Raw genomic sequence first — 22,092 nt, 5'->3', positions numbered from 1 at the left:
GTAATTACCTTCTCTGATTTGATTTTCAGGATGGATCAATAGAAAAAAAGGACACTGTGAAACAGTTTTATCTGCAAAAATTTTGAATCACATTTGTTAAATGCAATTTTTTTACAACTCTATGGTGAGAAATTCAGATTCAGATGTAATGGTTAGAGAGTTTTTGAAGACAAAAAAAATAATAGAAACATACTCTGCTTTTTTTTTTTACTGCCACAATAATACAGATGAATTCCATATCTAGTGCAATCTTTTAAACAAAAGTTTCTGACCTGATCTACTTACTTTGCCATCCATGTTAGGAATGCTTGAAAGATTTTAAAGAAATAATTTTATTAAAACATAATAATCAAGGAGAGAATTAAATAGCATACCAGGCTAGGTACTTAAGTAACTATGTCTAAGCAGCCATGAAATGCATTTCAAATAGTTAACTTCAAAAACATTGCTTCAATAAACTACATTAATTACATGACTAAATAAAATCAACTTCAACACCTTGATGATTTTAGAAGGGGAATTAACAGTTATCTAACAAAAATACAGGCAGCTTTGTGGCATTATCTGAACTACACCCTTTTCTCTGTGTAAGCCCTTCAAAATTCCCATTGTCTGTGGAAGTGTTTGCTTCTTTCCCACACAGATTTCAGTAATTTGGATGAAATTATAATGACCAGGTAGTAATGACCACAGTAGTAATGGCCCAGGTAGCTACTGCCAGCAGAATGGGTTCTCTAACCTATATCAAATCAGGCTGGGTTACAAAACTCACATATTTTATACCCAAGTGACTTTTTCTCAGTATTTTCCATGAGACAAAAAAACCTCAACTACCATTGTGAGCACAGAAACTCAAACCACTGCAATTTTTGTAATTTTCTACCCACAGTCTGACTGCATTCACTGGGCTACTGGTGTAAATTTGACCTTGAAAGAAGTAAATAAAACCATATAGATAAATATTTAAAATAAAGAACTGAAGTATGCACCTACAGATTTAGAGCAGCATGGGGATGCACCCTGCTAAGTTGGACCAAATTAAGCATTTGCCATACACACATCACAGCCTAACAGACAAACAGTTTTCAAGAGGGCGTGGAGACACTAATTTAAAAGGAGTAGATTATGGATTATAAGCAGAGCTCGGTGACATAAGGCAGGGGGAGCAAAAGGGAACACTGGCCAAGCTGGCTCCTCGTGCCAAACCCTGCCATGTGCAGAGAGCTGTGGGGACATTTCAAAAGCAGCCCAATGAAGCTGCACTGTAAAAGCTGAGCAGTGCTGACACTGGTGGTGATCCAGCACAGGGTCTCCCTCATTTCTAACCCAGTTCTTGAAGGGGGGGAGCATTTGACTAAGGCTTCCTTATATTCACAGAAACACTTCCAAGACAGGGGAGTTGGTACAAAAGCAGGAGCCATCAGAAAACCTACACCCCAGCTAATAATTTCTGCAAATTGATAGCAAATTGAAATCCAGTGAAGATACCAACAGGTGTACCAGAGAGAAATTCTACCAGGGTAACAAAATGTCTTTTACAGATATTCCTATAATCTAGACAAGGAACTGCTACCAGAGGCTATCCACAGGGATGGGAAGTTCAAGTTTATGGAAAAAAAAAACCTCCCTTGTAAACCCAATACACACCAAAACCTCTTTCAAAGCTCACCACGTGCATCAGATTAAGGACAACATCTGGATTTACTGCTTGTTATCAAGCTTGTGGCTTTGCTGAATGCTACTGAAGCAAACATCCCAGATTTCTGAAAACCAAGATCATACAGGAAGCTCATCTGGAGCAGGGATTAAGTTTTAAAAAGGCACTATAAACTGGATACAGGAAGGTTTTTTTAAAAATCAGACATCAAAGTTAGCCCAGGAAGAGGTTAGTCAATCATTAATATGAAACATTACCACCAGCACTACTCAGGATGGGAATGAAAGGTTTAGGGCTGGTCACAGTTTCTTGAGTTGTAATAGTCTGAGTCATTGCTGCTGGTAAGATACCACAACAATTAACCTGTATGAAATGAAGCCATCAGAGGGTAGCTGACTGGAAAAGTGGGGATTTTTTTTTTTTTGTAGTTTTCTGAACAATGTGCAAGTTACATAGCCTGTACCCCCTACAATTAATTACACCCCTACAACTGGGGTGCATTTTTTTGTAGTTTCGTTGGGTGGTGTTTTATTGTTGAACTAGGCCAATTCATTCTAGAAGACAAGCTTGACAGCAGTGGAAAAAAGTCCCCTTAAAAAGCCAAGAAAACAGACCTCTCTGAAATGCCAAATATTACTTCCAATAACAAGTATTTCATACTGAAGAAATTATGTCCTTCAGACACCTGGTGCTTCATTAAATTACCCATTCCCTTTGTGTATCATCAACACCACAAGCTGCTGCAGCCTTATTATGGCTGATGAAAAGCAGGATGTGCTTCCTGCGAAATGTGAACCACGTTAAGAGGTGGAAGCAGCAACCAGTCACTAGAGGTGATGCATAGCACATGTAGGTGCAAGCAGGACATGGCATCTGTCTTCTCCGAGTGGAATTTAAAAGCAGGTTGGGAAAGTGGCTGACTGACCCATTAAATAAAAATGCAACTGGTAACTCTTCATGCATTTATTCAGATGCTCTCTGAGGGTGTCCAGAAAAAGGTTTTGCAATTAGAACCTAAATAATTGTCTCTAAAAAAAACCCCCAAAACCCAAAACTATGAAGCACTAGTAAGACAGAACCTGGGACTGTCACAAAAAAAAAAAATTAAAAAATCAAAAAAATAAAAATTAGGTTTCACTTTCACAGTATCACAGAATTAACTAGGCTGGGAAAGGCCTTTGAGATCCTCAAGCCCAACCTACAACATAACTCCACCTTATGAACTAGAGCATAGCACTGAGTACCACATACAGTTTTTCCTTAAACACTTCTAGGGATGGTGACTCCACCACCTCCCAGGGCAGCCCATTCCAATGCCCACTCACTCCTTCTGTGAAGAACTTTTTCCTGATGTCCAGCCTAAATTCCCCCTAGCACTTTGTGTTTGCCCAATTATTTCTGGCCATTCTATCAGCTAACAAGTCTACTACGTTAAGTTTTAAAATAAAGTGAAGAGAATTGGAGAACATACTTTAAAGAATAACACTCCTGTTCTCCAGAGAAATGTACTACTACTACTGCATTTGCTTTGCTTGTCACGTAGAAGAGATGGAAATGAGATTTTCATCTCCACTCTGGGGACAATGCACACAACATGCTGAGATAGTTCTGGTAGCAGTTCCTGCTGAAATAGTTTAAAAAGGATGCTTTGGTCTAAATTAGTGCTCAGTTCATCAGCCACCACACCAATAGATACTAATTACAAGTCTATAGGCTGCAGCTCTCATGGGGCAGAAACACAAGTGTACAGTAGTCAGGTTGCAATCCTGGCTGCCGGGGGGGTAACAAGATGTTCTGAGAACGGTGTAAAATCGTGGCTATGGTCCAAATTCCAACACCAGTCCAAACCCATCACACTTCACTAGGCAGGGCTGGGAAATAGAGCTGCTCAACCATGGCTGGGGTGTAGCAGTTATTACCAGTATGCTGCTCAAGCTGAGGCATTACTGAATCAAGAGGTCCACGTTAGCAAGGAGAAAGAGTTTAAATATTTCTTCTGAATTGCAAAAAAGGAAAGACTAAACTGGGAGCAAGTAAAGTCTTGTGAGCAAATGGTACGGAGAAGAAAATACACGCATAAGTGAATCCCTCTCCCTCGTAAGAGAAGAAATCCCAAAAGGCATTCAGGTCTCAAAGACCCCAGTGTGAAGCAAACTTCTCCTTTTAAAGCTACCTAGTCACACTAAAAAAGCTGATGCAGGTTCTGTTCCCTCGTAGTCTCCCAGAACCGCGTACATTGAATTCAAATGGAGAATACTGCCCGCTTTGTGACGCAGGCAGTTAGTCTCTGCTGACAGCCCATGCAGCACCCAGTCCCCTAGCACACTGAAAAGCTGAACTAGACAACTAAACAGCAAAGCTGCTCCTGCACAGAGGTGCCAGTTCTTATCCTTGGCCTCAGCAGAATTTGTTACCTTCATGCCCTATTGAGGGTGTGAGGGTAGCAGTGGGAAGCTCTGGAAACCATGCAATTCATGGTCCGTTTCCCCAGTCCCTCTGCTGACACGAGCTGCAGCCTGTACGACTTTGTGGTGAGGGTACAAAACACCAACTGATGTGCATGGGACACGCTGCAGCACACCTGCAGCCTCCATTACAACAGCAGTAACTACTGCAGGCCACCGCCGCTAATCCTAAGTGCTCTGAATCTCCCAAGGTATTTTAGGTGCTTCTTTATGTTTTTATCGTTTATAAACTACCAAAAGCCACACGTTTCCCAACGGCATCTCATTATTCATCCCACGGGAAAACCTGTACGAGTGCCGTCAGCTGCACACTGTGAAATGTAGGGAAATGATAAATCAACAAAATCTTCTGAGGAAAAAATAACAAGACACTTTTGGTTCTACTTACTTTCCTTGCTCTCACCCCTTTTTTAACTGATGCTTTTTAATTTGCCTTATGCTTAAATTATTTTTACACTGAACTTATTCTAGTCTTTACTGGAAAACTAATGTAAAGTTAAAACAAAACCCCAAAAATCCCAAACCAACCAACCAAATAAAACAAAAAACACAACAGTAACACCACCACCCTGGAAAGGCATTCTCGTTGCACATCTTTGCACATGTAGCTTGACCACAGCCCTTACACATAAAACTGCACAGCAAAGGTAATCTCTACAGAAATCTTTCAAAATCTGCCACTGATGCTGGAATTTAAGAATGCATCATCCACATCACAGTCCTAATAAAAATTAATTTTCAGTTTTATTACAGAAGTCACTATGAAGGAAGCCACCACAGCTCAGGTAACTGCAGCACCTAACAAAAGTGTTAAATGCTGTTATTTTTGCATGCAGACTTAGCTATGAGGGTCTCAGCAAGGCCCCATGTCTGAGAAAAGAAATGCCAGCATTATGGTAAGAAAATTACACTCCTAAGATATTACAGTCTAAAGTAACAAGGGTATCTTTAATGTCTGCAAGTTTTATGTAAAGTAGATCTGGGATATTTGCTCAATTTTATAAAATTCCAAGTCCTTTTCTGTTATATACTGAAGGAACAATCTTAATTTTACAACTTGTCTTCTAGATGTATCCCAAATAACAATAAACAGGAGGCATGTCAGAGATCTGCAGACAGGAAAGATGTTATAGTGCCATGGTGCTGTTAAGCAGCGTTTAGTCAGTGCAGAAGTAATTGAAAAAAATGGTACAAAACCACAAAATGACAAATTAACAGCTACAAGATAACTGTATCCAAAGACAGTGAAATTAAGTCAAAGAGCATGTGATAAAACCACAGGTCTATTGAGAAGGCAGTTCATAAAGTGGGATATGAAACCGTTTAACAAGTTGCAAACTTACCATTCCCACAGGAAGGTAAATCGACCATTTATTAAGCATACAAATTACAGTCATGGGTATTGCTTCAGGAAAGCATCACTGTGTAAATATCAAAATATACTGCATAAAAATCTGAAAATTTTATAAAGTTTTGAAATATTTGTGCAGTGGATTCATTTGTCCTGGAAGATGCAGAGCTTTTCCTTTCAAGGCTTCCAATTAAGCCATTATCACATATCAAAGACCAACGCTGTATCTGTCCATTGCCATCATTAAGAGCCACTTCAACTGGTTACAAAACACAAGTGTATGAAAATTTGCTATTTGGTATTTGTGTTCTTCTAAGAACAGAAAATAACAACCCAAGTAAAATCCACTATAAGATACTGACAATGCTGTAATTTAAGTGCTGTCATTTTGTCCAGCACAAAGAACATGCCCAGGCGGTCTCATTTTGCTCCGGATGCTGCACACCTCCATGCCTCTCCTGGCTGAGCTCTACACCAGACCAGACCACCCCAGGGCACCGTGGCTGATGCAATCATGCAAATGATGCAAAAAAAACCTCACCCAAGAATGAACTACTCATCTCCATCGGTAAGTCAGTCTCTGACAGGCGACTTCCTCCTCCTGGGGGGAAAAAAGATCAGGCACAGCAAGGTATGTGGGCTTTTGAGCCCATCTGCAGAGAGAGACCTGCCATGCACCAGCACGTGCTGACACCCTCACAGGCAGCCCTCAGGCACCTGGACAAGCCTGGGGCTGGTCTCTTTCACACCTGCTCTGCAGGTGCCTAGTCAAGAGTTCTGGTCTGCAGCCGTCCTCCTGAAGTGCAGTGCACTGCATCTTGTACTTCCACTGCACTCTATTTTGTATTTTCCTACCCTTCTGCACATCTTTCAGTGCAACTTCAGGCTTCACCAAAGAGGAATCTCTAGTGAACCACCTGCAATTCTGATTCTTGCAATTTATGGATCTTTTCTTCCACAGATATGGGAAACTTTCTTGTATGCCTTCTAAAATAGCATAACCACAGGGAACAGGCATTGTATGTGGGTATCATCAGATCCCCGTATCAGTATCTCCACAAAATAGTAACTCCTTCAAAGTGTATTCCCAAGTCCACAGAACTCTCATGCTCACGTTGCTGGAGTTTTTTACCAAGACTATATGTAAAATCTCCAGCTGCTCATGAACTAAGGGAGGGAGTCATCTTGACACCACAGACACAGAGAAGCTCGACCTGCAGGTGAAGCACAGCGTTTTGCAGCACTTACGATTATAAAAGCATTTAAACTGCCGCAAAGCACACTCGACGTACTTTAAGTTTTGTCCCTGAAGTTATGGACGTGGATTCTAAAGCTGGGGGAGGAGGTGCCAGTAAAACATCTTCAAGCACAACCAAAACTCTAGGAAAAAACCTGTTCCTACTATACTTAATTTCCACAGAGCACACCAGAGAAATTAGCAGGTGTGTATATTACCAACTCACTGTCAATCTCCTGAACCACATGGTGTGGTATTTTGTTCAATTTACTTGAAGCTTGCCTGAACTGCCTCTAAAAGTTTTTAAAAATTCTGTAATGGGAGAGAAAATTTCTTTTAGAGAAAGTGCACAGGAAACCTAATGTTTGCTCATGAACATAGAGCACAGGCCTCTGGAGAAATGGGAAACTCTTTGGAAGAGTTGAGAGAGACAAGCTGGGAGAAAATTTGTGAAGGGAGATTTATTCCTCCCTTTTCCAAAAGGGCAGGGGTATTCTATGCTTGAAAAAAATTATTTTTTCAGAAAAAAAAGTAGCAGTTTGCCACAAGTGCTGTTTGTGTTGTATCCACTTAATTTTACCTTATGGAAATGAGCCAGTTATAAGGTTGTAAAGTCTTATCCTTAGGCGAGGTTTCAAGTTAAAACATGTAGGATGAGTAAGAGATGAGCAAAAGAACTCACCAACTCCTGCTGAGTTTCCAGACAGCTTGAAACAGATACTTACAATTAAAAAAAGGAAGAGATACAGCAATTCTGATAAAATAACAATTATGCTAGAAACTTAATTAAAAATAAGCTTTGAGGTTTTTACTGGATGATGTAGCAATCCATGTATTTGCATGATACATTTACTGATGCCATATCCTTTTTTGCAGACAACCAGGCACAACATTTAACCCTTTTGCTCCTTGGAAACACGTTTTACCTTATACTCATAGGTGAGAGAAATCAAGTTCCACTAAAGCTATGTTAATAAAAAAAAAAAATAGCGACAGATACTGAACAAATTTGAACAAATCCAAACAGCAACCTTCATTGCAAAAGCAATTTTTTAGCCACGCCCCCCACCCAAGATGAATGAATATATCCTCATATGCAGGACCCAGAAAGACACAATTATCTGCACCAGTTCAGTGTGCTGGTTTGCATTTGCTGGTTTGTTCATTTATTACATCAAGAGACTGAAATCATAATTCCGGGTAAGAGAAGAGTGTGAGGTGTCAGCCAACAGCCTTGCTTCCCAAAGGGAGCAAAAACTCTTCCCATACTACAAGTACCAGTCCTTCCCAGCTCTGAGAGGCATTACAAGTGCCTCCATAGCTGGGTCACCTTGGCCCCATTGTTGCCATTACTGCATCCCTTGGATGTCAGGAGGTTGTGAGAGTTTCTCCCACTATTCACCCCTACACCTCCTGAGGAATGGAGTGCACACACTGACTTTAGGGACACTGTGCCTTCCTTAAGTTCACTGACAAAGCAAGTACAATTACTGACAATTTTTAAGAGCAGCATCAGCATCATATTAAGATGGGCACTGCTGGATGAAAAGGAAGTAATTCTAAAATAAAGTCTAGGTCTGTAGCACAACTATCAAACTGTTAAAGTCTTTTGTGCTATTGTAACTTTTTTTTTTTTTTCATGGTGGACAACCAAGTTTCTGAACTGCCTATTGCAAAAGTGAACAGATTACCTCTGAAAAGTGCGTTCAAGTCTAAATTACTCTATTCTATGAGAGAACCTTCATCTCTCTGCTGTTCCTTTTAGCCATGGAAACATGAAGACTGCCTTTGTTAAGATCTATGCTAATAAAGACATGCATTTTGATCTGAATCCACAAAACACCAACAGGGATGCCAATATTGAACAATAATACTTTTAAAAATTATTCAGTCTATACAACTTGTTCTTTTAAAGAATAAGGTTACATATGAAGACCTGTTTCGATCCATTAAATCATTCTTAGTTTAAACCAGCAATTACAAATTGTACTTGGTAACAATCCAAACAAAAACCGGAAAAAAAAGCGCAGAACTGCTATGGAAAAAATAGCTTTTTCCTCCTGTACACATCAGAAAATGTATCTGTTAAAAATGGAAGCTGTTATCACTGTATGTACTTCACCATTTGAAGTAAGATGGAAAAAGGATTGACTGACCTGGTCCAGAAAATAGGCTAAGTTCAAATCCAATAAAAGTGTGTTTTTTAAACTGCACACACACTGGCAATGAAAATATCTACCTGCTAAACATCCGTATGCAACCCTGATTCATTTAATTCCTTCAGCATGCAAATGAGCCTAATAAAATCAACTACTAACACACTGAAGTGGGTTGCTGAATCAAAACCTCCACCATACAGTACAGGACTTGCAGTGACTTATTCTTGCTAAGAGCATGCTGGCATCCCGACACTGTCTCTCCGTGCTCTTGTTTTTCCCCCCGCAAACATCACAAAAATAAAATGTATACAGTACATGGTGACACAGCTAAACCTTTAATGCAGAAAGTGCTGGCTTATACAGGGGTCCTCCAACTTACCTGTGGCTTGGCAGAAGAGGTGGAAGGGTTCCCGGACACTAACATGCTGTGCCTGGTCACTTAGGAAAGGTGGCAACAACATGACCTTTATGGGGTCTTTGCTAGACCAAACATCAGGCTGGGTACTGGTGGGTGAAGGAGGTGAATCACTTCCCACACAGGACAAAAAGGAGGTACCAGTAGGAGGGAAAGGTATAGGAGATGAGGCTGTATGACAGAAGAGGACAGAAAAGAAAGTAAAAGGGTACTAAGGAAAGAAGTTGCAAGAAATACATCACACAATGAAGAAATACTACAAAAAGACAAATGAGTTTCAGAAAGGTAGTAAGACAAAGTGTCCCTAGGCCCCTAGAGGAGAGCACTTTTCTCCTTCACCCATGCTGTTTTCCTCCCATCCTTCCCATCTCCCCGCCTGGGTTATAACCCTTTCAATTGAAGCTGAGAGGCTGCTTCAAATTAATTAAAAAGTTTTTAGATTCCCCCCAAAGAAAATCACAAGGAACATTAGTGCCTTGCCAAATGGAAAGCACTGTCATTGTGTCACGTTTCAGAAAAGCCAAGATGTAATACAATTTATTTTAATATTTATTCTGTAATATGTACATAATTAAAAATAGAAAAATAAAACCAAACTGAATCTTATAAAATATAAACTGTTTACACTAAGATGGTCTAAATTATGTTTGCATGAAAGTTGAACACAGAAAAGCAGCCCAGGCATACTGCTGTTTACTGTTAAAATGTATTCTACTTCTACCAATATTTACAGAAAGAAGCAGTGAAAGGAACAATTCTTCAGGACTGTACTGCACACATAAAATGCTTTTACAGACAAACAGTGCTGCTGTGAACCAGGCTGAGAACAAATGCACACTTTCACGTTAGCAGGCATGATTCACATAAAAGAGTTCAAAGGACTGATTGTTTAAGCAGCTCCAGTTTCAGTCTCCAGTTGCATAGGAGAGTGAAGGTATCATCCAGAAAGGGTGACGCTGCAAGTATTTGTCACAAAAAGAAGCTGAGTTATTTCTGAATCTGAAAAGAAAAAAATCAGCAAAGTTTTCTCATCAGGCTGTGTCCTAACAGTCCATTCCAGTGAGTCACCAGCTGAATTGTTGGAGTTAATTCTTCTTGATTCCTGTTTTGCTTCCATAATGCAAGAAATCTCTTTCCGTGTCACTGCTAACTGACAGTTGCTTGCCTGTACTGTTCTATAAAACTAAAGAAAAAAAAAAAATAAATCCAGTTTTGTATAGAAAATAAAATGTGACTATGTCCAGCTGGCTGGCTGGTGGGGGGGAGGAAAAAAAAAATAAAAAAAAAAAAGCATTTGTTTCCTCCTTCCCCATTCCCCACTTACTCCATGTTTTGTACTGATATTGTCGTACCTACATTTCTAGAAAGCAGCAAAGAAAAGAGCCTTTAAACAAGATTATCCCTGAGTCTTACACAAATCAAGGCAATGCTATCCCCATTATACCTTAAAATCTAAGATACTTATAGAGTAGTTAAAATAATTAACTTTAACCAACTAAAGAGATCTAGTGTGCCAAAACACAAAGCATAAAACTAAAAACAATCACTAGAAGCAAAGAAAAAAAAAATGTCCCAATCTGGACAAAAGTCTATAATTTACCAATCTGATAAACTAAACTCAATTTCCAATTTGGAATTAAAATGAAACTAGATCTTTTTTTAATGGCAACTAAATATATGTGAAGACTGAAGTACTTTTTAAAGCCAACTGAATTATAAAGTTACTTTTACTCTATCGAAGAATATGGCCAAAGAACAAGCAAGTAGCTTCACTAGAGCAAAGTGCTCAGTGGGGGGAAAAACTGGGAACAAACAAGTGGTGATCTGAAACTGGCCATTTGAAAAAAACAGAAAAAAACACAGTACAACACAAGATGCTATGGTCTCCAGACAAGTACACCACTTCTCTAATCTGCTGAGATCCGAACGAAAATTGGCTTGCTGTACAGCTTAAGCGTGTAACCCCTGCTATGGCTTAGCTGTCACACCCAGGCTCTCCGTGCTCAAATAGCCAGCCGCAGGACCACAGCTCACTTCCGCCACTGAGAGGGACGGTGGGCTCCTTCAGTCCCCCTCCACGTCCGAGTCGGCGTACTTGAGCTCGCACTTGACGTCGAAGGGCTTGTCCTTGGCCTCACGGGACGCCTGCGAATCCCCAGCCTGCAGCTGGCTGTTCCCGCAGTCGGGCTCCGTCTCGTAGCCGGTGTCGTGCGCAGGCTTGGGCTGCTCCCCGCTCTGGTGGCTGACACTGCCCTGCTCCACCAGCGTCTCTTTCACGCTTTGCTCGCAATCAGAAAAATCTGACTTCGTTTTCTTCTTACCGAGCAGCATCACAGAGCGAAATTTCAAGCACTGCCCTGGCAAGTACCCTTTGTAACAGTTGTAGGAGAGCAGGCACAAAAAGAGAATGAAAAAGAAGAGGAAGAGGAACATCAACAGGAAGTTATCATTTGACTTGAGGAACATCGTCTTTTCAGGGACTGCGTCAGGAATTGAATTGAAGAGCTCTGTGTTGGAGGCTACACTCGTTAGGACAGGGCCAATGGGCTTAGTTAATATCCTTGCTGTTGTTACTGGTGCCGTGTGAGTGGTCGAGATGTGAGCAGTGGACCCCTCGGTTGACACAGCCGATACTTTTGGCACATCACTATTACCTTCTGTTGGTGCGGCTGCCGTGGTGGGGCCCACTGTGGTATGCTGCATTTTTTTCAGTTCCAAAACATGCTTAGCCAGCACTTGAGAAAACTTCTTATTTTTCACTTTTTCTTCTGACAAACACTGGTAAACACCACTGTCTCCTTCTGATAAATTGAAGATGAGCAGTGCCTTCTCCAGCAGACGGTACTTGGGGCTCTCCACTCTCAGCACATCATCTTTGAACTTCCAAACTACCTGTGCCAGATTGGACTTTTGAGAACACTTGAGTTCTGCTGTGCTCCCATGCTTGAATGTATGCTGTAGGGGATTCTCTCTTACTTTATCTGGAACATCAAAATAAACGTGCAGAGTATCAGCAATGATTCCAGTTTGCTCTAATCTGTACAGCTTCACCAGACTGTGTTACAGTCTAACTGGAAGCATGAAGACTTATGGCATTCACCTCACAAGACCGGGTGGACAGCATGCAAGAATCTCAGTGGAATACCAAGCTGCACGTGGAACATCAAGACAAACTAAGAGATAGGACACCTCAACTCTAAGATGAAGATAAAGGTGAAACCTCACTGATCCACAGCTGAGTGTGCACCTGACAAGTCACTGTTCAGGAAAGATACTGTACTTGGTCTCACTTTATAGCCAATTAGTGCATTTTATGTAAAGCAGCGGCTACAAAGTATCCAAGAGGAAACTGAACTTGGAAATCTCTTCTGAAAAAAAGGATATTTGCACTTATGGCATGCCCACAATTTATGGCACCCCATAAGTTAACAGAAAAATAACAAGCAAAGCTCTCATGGCGGTCCATGCTTGGCTTGGATTAGAAATAAAAAGCGAGTACATCAAACTCTTAAGAGCTTTTTTTACTGGAGCTAAAATCTCCTGTAACTCTACTCTACACTTTATGATCTCATTGATCTGGTGACAGCAGCACACTAGGTAAAGAAAGGACCTGTGGTTACTTGTTTTAAAGCACTATGGAAGGTACTTCAGAGCTGCTCTACATCATGTTCTGAGTTCCCCCTTCCCTCTCACCATAAAACCAGCTTTTTTTTTCAGAATAATTTAATCTGATCTAGCAGCTATAACCAAGCACTTGTCAAAGCTCACAGTAGAATGTCAAATGCTGCATCAAAGAGACAGAGGCCTCTGCAATAGAAGTACTTCTGGTATTGCTTTCATTCACAAGTCACTGTTGAGGTGCCCCCATTCATTTCAGGGGGTTGTGCACTGCACACTGAAATGCATACAAACACAGACAGTTTTTAAGACAACATGCAGGTTGTACAGATGCTCAAATATTCAAAGCAGAATCCCATACCTATTAAAATGTAAATGAATGTCTAGATAATCACAAAAGCAAAGCTGAACTAAATAGAATTCTTTCATCACTCCACCTAGGCATATGAAGGAGCTCTTCAAAGACTAACTCACCAGAACAAGAAGATGCATCTCCACCTATGTTTTGAATCCAGTTCCTGTAAAAGGAAATCCAATCATTACAATTTCAAATCTTTTGTTTCCTAAAATCTGCCCATCCCTTTGTACTAATAAGTCATGTAAGCAGCACTAGCAGACATAAATGGATAGGAAAAAGTCTGTATTTGAAATTTCAATTTTTAAAATAAAAAAAATACTCGATTTTTAAAATTCTAATCATCAGTAAGGGACAATATTGATTGTAACTGTAAGGTATTTAAAGGATACTATTACCTTTCCATTTCACCTTCTTTAAAAATATCAATGCAGGAAGCTTCAAGAGGTTTCCAAGCACAGTAAGGATCCCTTGCTAAAACACAGTCAACACAAGTGGTATACTTGTCACAGAATGCCACTGGAGACTGCACCACACCAGAATTTGAACCAGCAAAGAGGTATCTTCTGCCCTAAAGAAAACAAAGCACAAAAAAAAAAACCATCATAGCCAATCACTTTCTCAAACCCAAACTACCCAATTCATGGAAAAATTTAAATGTTATTAAAGAGCTGCATACATACAGCCTTTTTTGTAAAAAGTGGTGCCTCAGGAAAGTAAGCATTTGATTAACTCTTATTTCTAGAAAGTTATCTTGGAAATACTACAGCAATGCTGAAAGTGTAAAAAGACAACAAAAGACTAGAACAGGTATGTGGAAAGTAACCATGTCTCACTAAACTTTATCAATTTTTCCAGAAATATGAATGCAGTAATCCTTCTATGAGGCAAGGCAAGGCTGTGCTGACAACAAGGCTGCAGTTGGCACACTCAAGACTGAGTGGGCAGTAGGACTGCTCCTGTTAAGCCAAAGCAGCCCTACTGCCTTCAGCTCTTTAGCCAGCCTGTCTCTGCAGCCACATCAGCATCATCCTTATGAGAGTCAAATGCTTCTTAAGGAAGAACACTGTAGTATTCAAAGGAAACAGCACTAGCAAGACACCCTAAAAGAAGGGGGAAATAATCACAGTGGCTGTTGAACCATTGCTGCTGGGGATCCCAAAGTAGTCTCACTCTGAGCACAGGAGGAAAAGACCACACTCACCCTTATTATAAAAGGCAGCCAGCTGCCTGAGTATTTCACTCATCTGCTTTAGAACTCAGGGAAAATGATGGCTAAAGGTATAGTGTGACTTTATATATTATCAGGCAAAGCCTCAAGAAAGGGGCCTGTGCTGCAGCCCAAATCCACCATGACTGACTCACTACTCCTTTTGAGAGGCTCTGCATAGAAAGCTGAATGGCACACCCCACCTCAGCAGCGGGCTGGCTTCATCCTGAGCAGAATACTGAGCAGGTTTATCAGCACCCTGCTGCAGCTGACAGGCAAGCGAGCTGGATCCAAGCATGGAATGGCTTTTCCTGTACAACTGTACAGATCTCGGTGCACAGAAGTGTACTCTGTCATGCCTGCAGTGACTCCAGCAGTGTGAGTACAGTCACAAAGTGACGAGCAGACATCCAAGGAAAGATTTAAAGCACAGAAACATTCCTCAAAAATCTCATGTTCAGGTGCACACATTTGGTCCTGACATCACAAACACGCTCAAGAAAAGAACTGACAGAGCATCTAAAGGCTGCATTTAGGTTTTGGGGTTCAGTGATGCTCTGCTCTTTCAGCTAAGGATGTAAGGAGGTTCTGCCACAGGAACTCTGAACAGGTCAGTCTCTTTAATGCAATGATCATCAGGAAGTCTCTAGAGGAAGCTGCAAGACCCAGCACAAATTAGTTTGAATCCTTCTCGCATACATAAAGTGTGCAAACAGCTTTCAAGGGAACTCTTGACACTGGAAAATGTAAGATAAAACACAATCAAAAAGGAATCTGCTGGCACTGCTGGAAGTTACAGTCTGAATTACAGTCAAACAAACATTCAAATGCACTCTTCCATCCTGAAATTTAACACAGATTAGTGTTTGACTATGCTGCAGTACTCATAGAAGGAAGTCTACAGTGCTGGAGACTTACAACTTCCTAGGAAAAGCTTCCCATTCTGCTCAAAGGTCTCCACGTTGCACCAAGCACTGCTCATCCTTCTAGTGCTCTGCTGGGTAACTCTGCAACAGTGCAACACTCTGTATGGGTTGTAGTGTCCCGGCTCACACATCCAGGAGTTCAGAGAACATGCAGTGAGCAGAGCAAACCATTTGAATAAAACATCCAGACACACCTTCCAATCAAGCAGGAGTTAAGATGATCTACTGTAGGCTCTTCTCACTGCCCACCGCACCCCACACCACACTATGGGGAAGAACCTAGAGACCACTTAAAAATGAGCTCAGAAAGGACTCTGACTCCAGAGAGGTCTAAAGCCCACCATCAGGGCAATTACTACCCTTCTGTGGTAAGTACCACTACTGTGGGATGCCATGACACGTAACACAATGCCAGCTCTTCGTGGACTTCAGTAGCCACTGACTGTGGAGGCAGAAACTTGTGTTTTCAGGCTGGGAAGCAGCAGGAATCCCTGCCTGGGTGGTATTGTGACTGTACAGTTACCATGACTCTGGCAGCCAACCCAACCTCCTGCTCCCCCATCACTGAAAAGGACCTCTGGTTTTATGGGAATGTACTGGGCAGCATTATTTCAGCAAGTATGTGGCAAATGGACCCGGAGTGAATAAATTCAATGCCATTATTCCTACAGCAGCCTTTCAACTGCGTGTTTAAATTGCTACATGATGTGTATTTGGCATCAGGCTTAATGCCCATCTCTTTCCTTGCATTCTCCTGAAATACGCAAATCACAATCAAGCCAGTGTAGGAATGATCCCACAATTAGAGGAATGGCTATTAGCATATATATTAGAAGAGTTATCTATCATTATCGTCTATGAAAGGGCAAATTCCAGAACTTCCTGTCAAAGCAAGTAATTTGAAACTTATTTTGCTGATTAAGCAAATACTTTGTGTGTATGTATATATATATATACATATATACATATACGTGTATAAATATATATATACATATATGTATATATATGTATACACACACACATAATACACATCTGCACAGATAAGTAAGTGAGTTGTCAGTGTGATGAATCAGACAAAAATAATACAAACATGTTTATGGAAAACTAAGCACAGACGTTCTTCATCCTGATTTTTGTCTGTCTAGCAAAAATATATTCTGTCCTGTCCTTCTATTATAAACATGAAAGGACAAATAAGCATGCAGGATGAGCTTGTAAAAATTATGGCATAAAGCTCTGAGCTGATCATGTTGACATGCAAAATTTTATTAAATATCACACAAAAACAAAAGCTGTTTCAAAGTATTCCTAAGTCCCTAAGCTGCAGAACACTTATTGATCACTAGGGTAGCTACTGAATGCCGGTAGTACTACTAGGTACTTCAAAAGAGGCACTCATTCTTTATGAAACACAGAAAATCTCACTGATGCTGCAAGTGACTTCAGGCATACACAGATATATTCACAGATGTGAAGGTCTGAGTTACTAGGGGCAGAAACCTAAGTCATACACAAACTACAGTGACTATCCTCCTACTGTCACAAAAGCACTCTAGGATTGAATTAAGCAACTGATAAACAGTGCAGGAAAGCTGCCAGGTTTGGAGCGTGCAGCAGCTCTCATTCCACCCAGCTGGAGCTGCAGCTGGTGCTCCACTGGGCAGACAAGACCTCACCAGAGGTCTTCACCCACAGCTGCAGCAACTGCAGTGGCTGCTCTCACAACACAACCAGCATGCAGGAGCCTGCGAGATTTGGGTCTGCAGAAATCAATCAACTACACAGTTATGAGACCCTGTGCTAGAAGACTGTTCTCTCCTCTTAGGTCTATTTCCCCAGAACCACACACCACTCCTCTGCTAACCTCAAACCCGGAGATTTTTCCTCACCCATCTGCAGTGGCCACAAGGGGTCAGGTTTTTTACATCACGCTAAACCTGAAATTGGTTTCTTAAAACACTTTGCAGTTCCCTGCTTCTGCACATGGAAACCAAGTGAAGACCTGCATACCTGTGCTCCCACAGCCATTCCCCGTGAAGATCTAAATGCCTTCACAAGTTTTCCATCTACCAAACATACTGAAATGCAGCAGGCGATATGTGAGGCAAACGCAGCATGGTGAGTTACAAATGCAGCCTCTGCTCCACGCACAGCAACAATCTCTTGTCACAAGGTCACAAAGTGGTATAGAGAAAGTTTTGTCAAAGAACAAAAGGAGATGAATGCTGCGATGCTTGTACCACTTACTGTTTTGGATGAAAGCAAGAGAGTTTGGACTGGTTCAAAATTTGGAAAAAGCTGCGTTTCTTCAATAATATGCATTCCATTTTCATAGCTGATAGCTTTGTGCAGGGCTCCTTGATCTGAAACAACAGAGGAATATGCTTAAGTAAGATCCTTTAAATAAAAAGGCAGGAAAAAAGCCTTCACAATTGCTAAAAATTGTCTTAATAATCTGCTTGCTGTTCACCAGAACAACTCCACGTTAAAGGTAACCATTGAACTTGCCATCATCAGGACCTCTGAGCAAGAACATTTTGGTACACAGAATGACTAGTTGGGGATTGTATTGTGTGGTTTTGCTGAACTCACTGAAGCTTTGCAGTTCTTTTTCTGCAATACTTTTTCAAATCACCTAAGACTGTACACTTACTGTGGCACTTTACATTTTTTTTACACCAGCTGGTCTAAAAGCAATGCAAATATAGAAATCTCAGGAGTTTCTCTAAGAAAACTAGAGAATCAGTGCATAACCAAAAACAGGTGTTTTGCAGAACTCACCTGTACCAATGAACATAACATCATAGATGGTGCCGTTGAGTGCTCTGACTCTGTCAACTACAATCTGTGTATACTTCACATCTCGCTTTACTAGCCGAGGTCTGTCTCCCATTGGGGTCACTGAGTCATCCATTAGAGGATGATCTTTAACAAACTGCAACGTTTTGTCTGGTAAATTCAGAGAACTCATGTAGTTTGATGCTCTGGCTTCATTGTTTATACACTAGAAGTGGGGACAGGGAGAGGGTGAAAAAGAAAAAGGACAATCAAATTGTATCATATACTTGTACAAAATGAAGACAATTAAGAGCAGCTGCCTCCATTTTCTTCTTCACATTATTCTGGCCAGTAACCACACCTGTACACCATACTCATTGTACCCAGGAAGGTCCTCAGGTCTTATAGCACTTCGGCTTCAGAGATGTACTAATCCCTGAGCTTTGGACTACATTTTTGTTTGGGTCCAAAATACGTTCTAGGAAAAAAATTCCTTCTCTGGTCTCATGCACCCTCAATACTTTTAACCATCACCTCCTTCAGTACTAGCAGTAGTATGACTATAAGGAACATAAGGAAGTAAAAAAAAGTCTGAAAGAGACCTCGTACTAGGACAGTTTTGATTTGCAGAGCAGTGCACTACATTAGAAAGACACGCTGATTCTACTGAGACAATGCAACGCTTGCTATACTCCTTTCCATCTGAACTAAAAAGTGTATGTTCTATTTCACAATGAGAAAGTTATTAACAAAATAATGAATTACAAACTCAGCAAATAACTTCAAAATTAAAAAAACTCAAAGCCCAAAGACTTTGATTCCCAGATAAAACGTTCAGAACGTATCACTTGAACGCTTTTCTAGCAAGTTTTTACAAGAAGTAACCACGTGAAGGCGGACAAATGAATCGTTAGTAGGTTACCAGTACTCCCTAGTCTGTTTCCTCCGGAGCATTAAGGAAGTCATCAGATCCAAGACTAGAGAAACTCACCGCACCAGGTCGAGGATTAGGAATTTCCCCATTGTATCGCACCCACTTTGTATGAGACTGTTCCACTGTAGCACTCTGCATGTATTTTCCTTTTGAGAAAACCTCTTCTACAGTAGACAGATTGTATGCACACACTGCTGACAGTCCCACATTATTCCTATGAATTCAGGAAGATATTAGGGGAAAAAAAAATAAAACCCAGCAAAACATATGAGCAATTATCACTTTCTTCTAGCAACCAATTGAGATGAAAGGTATTTATCCAGGAAAAGGCTGTACCACACTTACAGTTGTGGGGTGAAGACTCCGTATATCACTGGTTCCTTCAAAGTCGGAGATTTGAGAATAAAAACATCATTGATAACATTGAAAATTAAATTCTTATCAGGGATGGTACAAATCAGTCTGGCCTTGAGAAATGAAGTCCATTTTTTCTGCAAGGTCCTTAATCCTCCTTGGTCCCTCTTATGGCATTTAAAAAAAAAAAAAAAGAAAAAAGTGTTTGTGAGGAGAACTAGCAGCGTTTTTGCATTTCAGAAGCACTGCTATATAGCATGCAATTACTAAACCCTGGTGTTTTATATTATTTCATCTACAACAACATCAGTAAATGCTAACACACTCACAAACACAACAGTATGAAAGCCACAGGAAAATCAGTTTAACAAAAATAATGCAAAATTGTTTCTGTCACACATACAGGGAAGATGAGAGTTAATGAAGAATCATACTTCAGCATCACTCGGAAAAATTGAGATGGGCAATGTATCATTAGGAAAAAAGTAAAACGAGTATGGAAGTACTATACTGTCCTTTAAGAGAAGTGTGTTGCTGCATTTGTTCTGTGACACCAAAACTGATTCTAACTGATTTAAATTCTAACACTGCAGTATGCCTTAAGACTTGCCTGACACTGATAATTTCATCAGAAGAAATCCAGCAATGGTTTAACCCTTCCAGCAGTTACTACCTTTGTTAAGGCTTTGCAGGTACCAGGGTTTAAGATATATTGACTAGAAATGTATTTCAAAATATTTGATAATTGAGCTGTAGCTTTGCTACTTCTCTTATAAAAGAGCATATTGAAACAATATTAACATTTCCATTTATTACCTAATGGTGTATGCAATGTATTAAAGGAAATCTGCAAAATTATTATTAAAACAATTAAGTATAAATGCTTATTAGATTTGCAACCCACCACTGATTTCTATTTCAAACAACAGTCTGAAATATATAATAATGTAATAGATGAAGCTCTCATATTCCACAATACTCCCCTTTTGAAGTGTGCATGAGCTGTCAGTGGGCAGAGTGCCATAATAGTAAGCCCCATCTAAACCTGCCTCCAGCTCCTTGTTTAATGGAAATCGCAAGGGCACTAACTTGTTATTGATATTTTGACTTCCCTCTTTAAATACAAAAACAGTAAAGTCAAAATAAAACTTTCAACCTCATAAAAATGAAACAGACAGGTAAACTTCCTGCTGGAAAAAAAAGGAAATTGATACATTCCACTGAAAAAGTTTTTGTTAAATAAACATTTTCTGCTGAAAAAACATCCATCAGGCAAGACTTTTAACCAGCACTCCTGAGGATGTGTTTGAACCAGCTTAACACACTGGGGTTTAAGCACAGTGAGTGTGACAGAATCAGGCTGCTGGTGACCATTTCCCTTCAGGCTCTGGCAGCTGTAGCAGCTTCACAGAAGTCCCATCTGCTACACCACAGTCAAGAGCTATTTTGCTGTGGACACAGCTACAGTTTTGCTTGCATACAGCTAATTCAAAGTCCCTTGATATACATCCTATCTGCTCAGCTCCAACAAAAGTCACTTCCTCACAGGGGGCTGTACTTTTTAAAAAAATGAACAATGAAAACTGGAGCAACACTTTTTCTACTGCTGGATTTTGTCATGGTTGTTTTGTTTCCTCCCAGACAAAAAAAGCAGAACCCCCAGATATACAGAAATTTTACAACAGTGCAAAATTAAATCAAGTATTTATTTACAAAGCAACCATTAGGCCTTCTCAGTTCCGACTAACTGACTGGAACTGCTTATTCATTACGGTTTACTAAACTCAACCACCTCCATTTACCTGGCAGTAAGTCCAGAGAAATCAATGTTTTTTAACATGCACACACAAGATTCTATGAGATACAGTAAAAGTAAACCGAACCATCTCCCACCTTGCATACTCTAGCTATTCTTGGAATCATCAATTTTCCAACAAATTCATACTCCACAGACACCTCAGTGAAAAAGAAGTATATCTTGTCGTCTTCTCCATCTGTGCTGTTTGGATCTGCTCTTATCACATCAGCAAAAACAAAGTTGGGCTCTACAGACACAAACAGAAGAATTTTCCATTATATATGTGACTACTAACTTGACTCCCTCAAAGACCCTCAGACACTGTCCTTCACCCCAGCTCCCCACTGCATTTACCTCCTCTCCGCTTGCTGACCTACTTACCCAGTTGGCTGCTCATAATATGAACAGGATTTCTAAAAAAAACCCCAAACCACAAAACACTGACCAGAAACAGAAAAAAACCCAAACAGAACCCCACAAAACTTACGTTAAAGCACTATGATACCCGAGAGATCTCTATGATCTGACGGCTCACCAGTCCACACTCAAATGTGGTTTTCTAATGGGCCTGGAGAGGTAAATCCCTCTTGCCTGCCTCTCCTCCATTTCAGCTGTGTGCTAAAGCACTAAAATGACAGTCCCATTATAACACGTATTACAAATTCAGAATCCTGTACTTTTCGGACAATGGTCATGATATTGGTCCTTTTCGGCACAAATCCTCAAACCTCTGGGAATTCACGAAATTCAGTGAATTTTGAAATTCACAAACTTAAAGTGTCAATAATGGTGATCAGCTCAATTTAAGAACCAATTCACGACCAAAACCATTCCA

The 22,092-nt window shown here is 40.4% G+C and overlaps 1 protein-coding gene and 2 long non-coding RNA genes across 11 annotated transcripts in view; 1 reads left to right on the top strand and 2 right to left on the bottom strand.

Annotated features, from left to right (window-relative positions):
- Positions 1–10: 10 nt before the first annotated feature.
- LOC147648375 (uncharacterized) lies at positions 11–3,869 on the bottom strand. Its single transcript, XR_015280976.1, has 3 exons — positions 3,831–3,869; positions 286–307; positions 11–71 (listed from the first exon to the last, which is right to left on the bottom strand). It is a non-coding gene; the product is annotated as an uncharacterized LOC147648375 (long non-coding RNA).
- Positions 3,870–4,243: 374 nt separating this feature from the next.
- Positions 4,244–5,951, top strand: LOC111941750 (uncharacterized). Its single transcript, XR_002870235.2, has 3 exons — positions 4,244–4,313; positions 4,865–4,907; positions 5,870–5,951. It is a non-coding gene; the product is annotated as an uncharacterized LOC111941750 (long non-coding RNA).
- A 3,864-nt stretch (positions 5,952–9,815) lies between these two features.
- Positions 9,816–22,092, bottom strand: part of SEMA4D (semaphorin 4D) — an 83,562-nt gene continuing 71,285 nt past the window's right edge. For all 9 annotated transcript variants that reach the window (XM_086869125.1, XM_086869124.1, XM_086869120.1 and 6 more), the window contains 8 exons: positions 21,353–21,504; positions 19,451–19,626; positions 19,163–19,319; positions 18,175–18,397; positions 17,641–17,756; positions 13,656–13,828; positions 13,377–13,420; positions 9,816–12,265 (listed from right to left, as the gene is read on the bottom strand). In XM_086869125.1, the coding sequence (XP_086725251.1) occupies positions 11,349–12,265; positions 13,377–13,420; positions 13,656–13,828; positions 17,641–17,756; positions 18,175–18,397; positions 19,163–19,319; positions 19,451–19,626; positions 21,353–21,504 (1,958 nt within the window). In that variant the 3' untranslated portion in view covers positions 9,816–11,348. The remainder of the gene's footprint in view (positions 12,266–13,376; positions 13,421–13,655; positions 13,829–17,640; positions 17,757–18,174; positions 18,398–19,162; positions 19,320–19,450; positions 19,627–21,352; positions 21,505–22,092) is intronic.

This window comes from Cyanistes caeruleus, chromosome Z (assembly GCF_971803275.1).
Source record: "Cyanistes caeruleus chromosome Z, bCyaCae1.hap1.1, whole genome shotgun sequence".
In the NCBI taxonomy this organism is placed as follows: domain Eukaryota; kingdom Metazoa; phylum Chordata; class Aves; order Passeriformes; family Paridae; genus Cyanistes; species Cyanistes caeruleus.
Note: the sequence above shows the minus strand (reverse complement) of the source record. Positions and strands in the feature narration are given on the sequence as shown.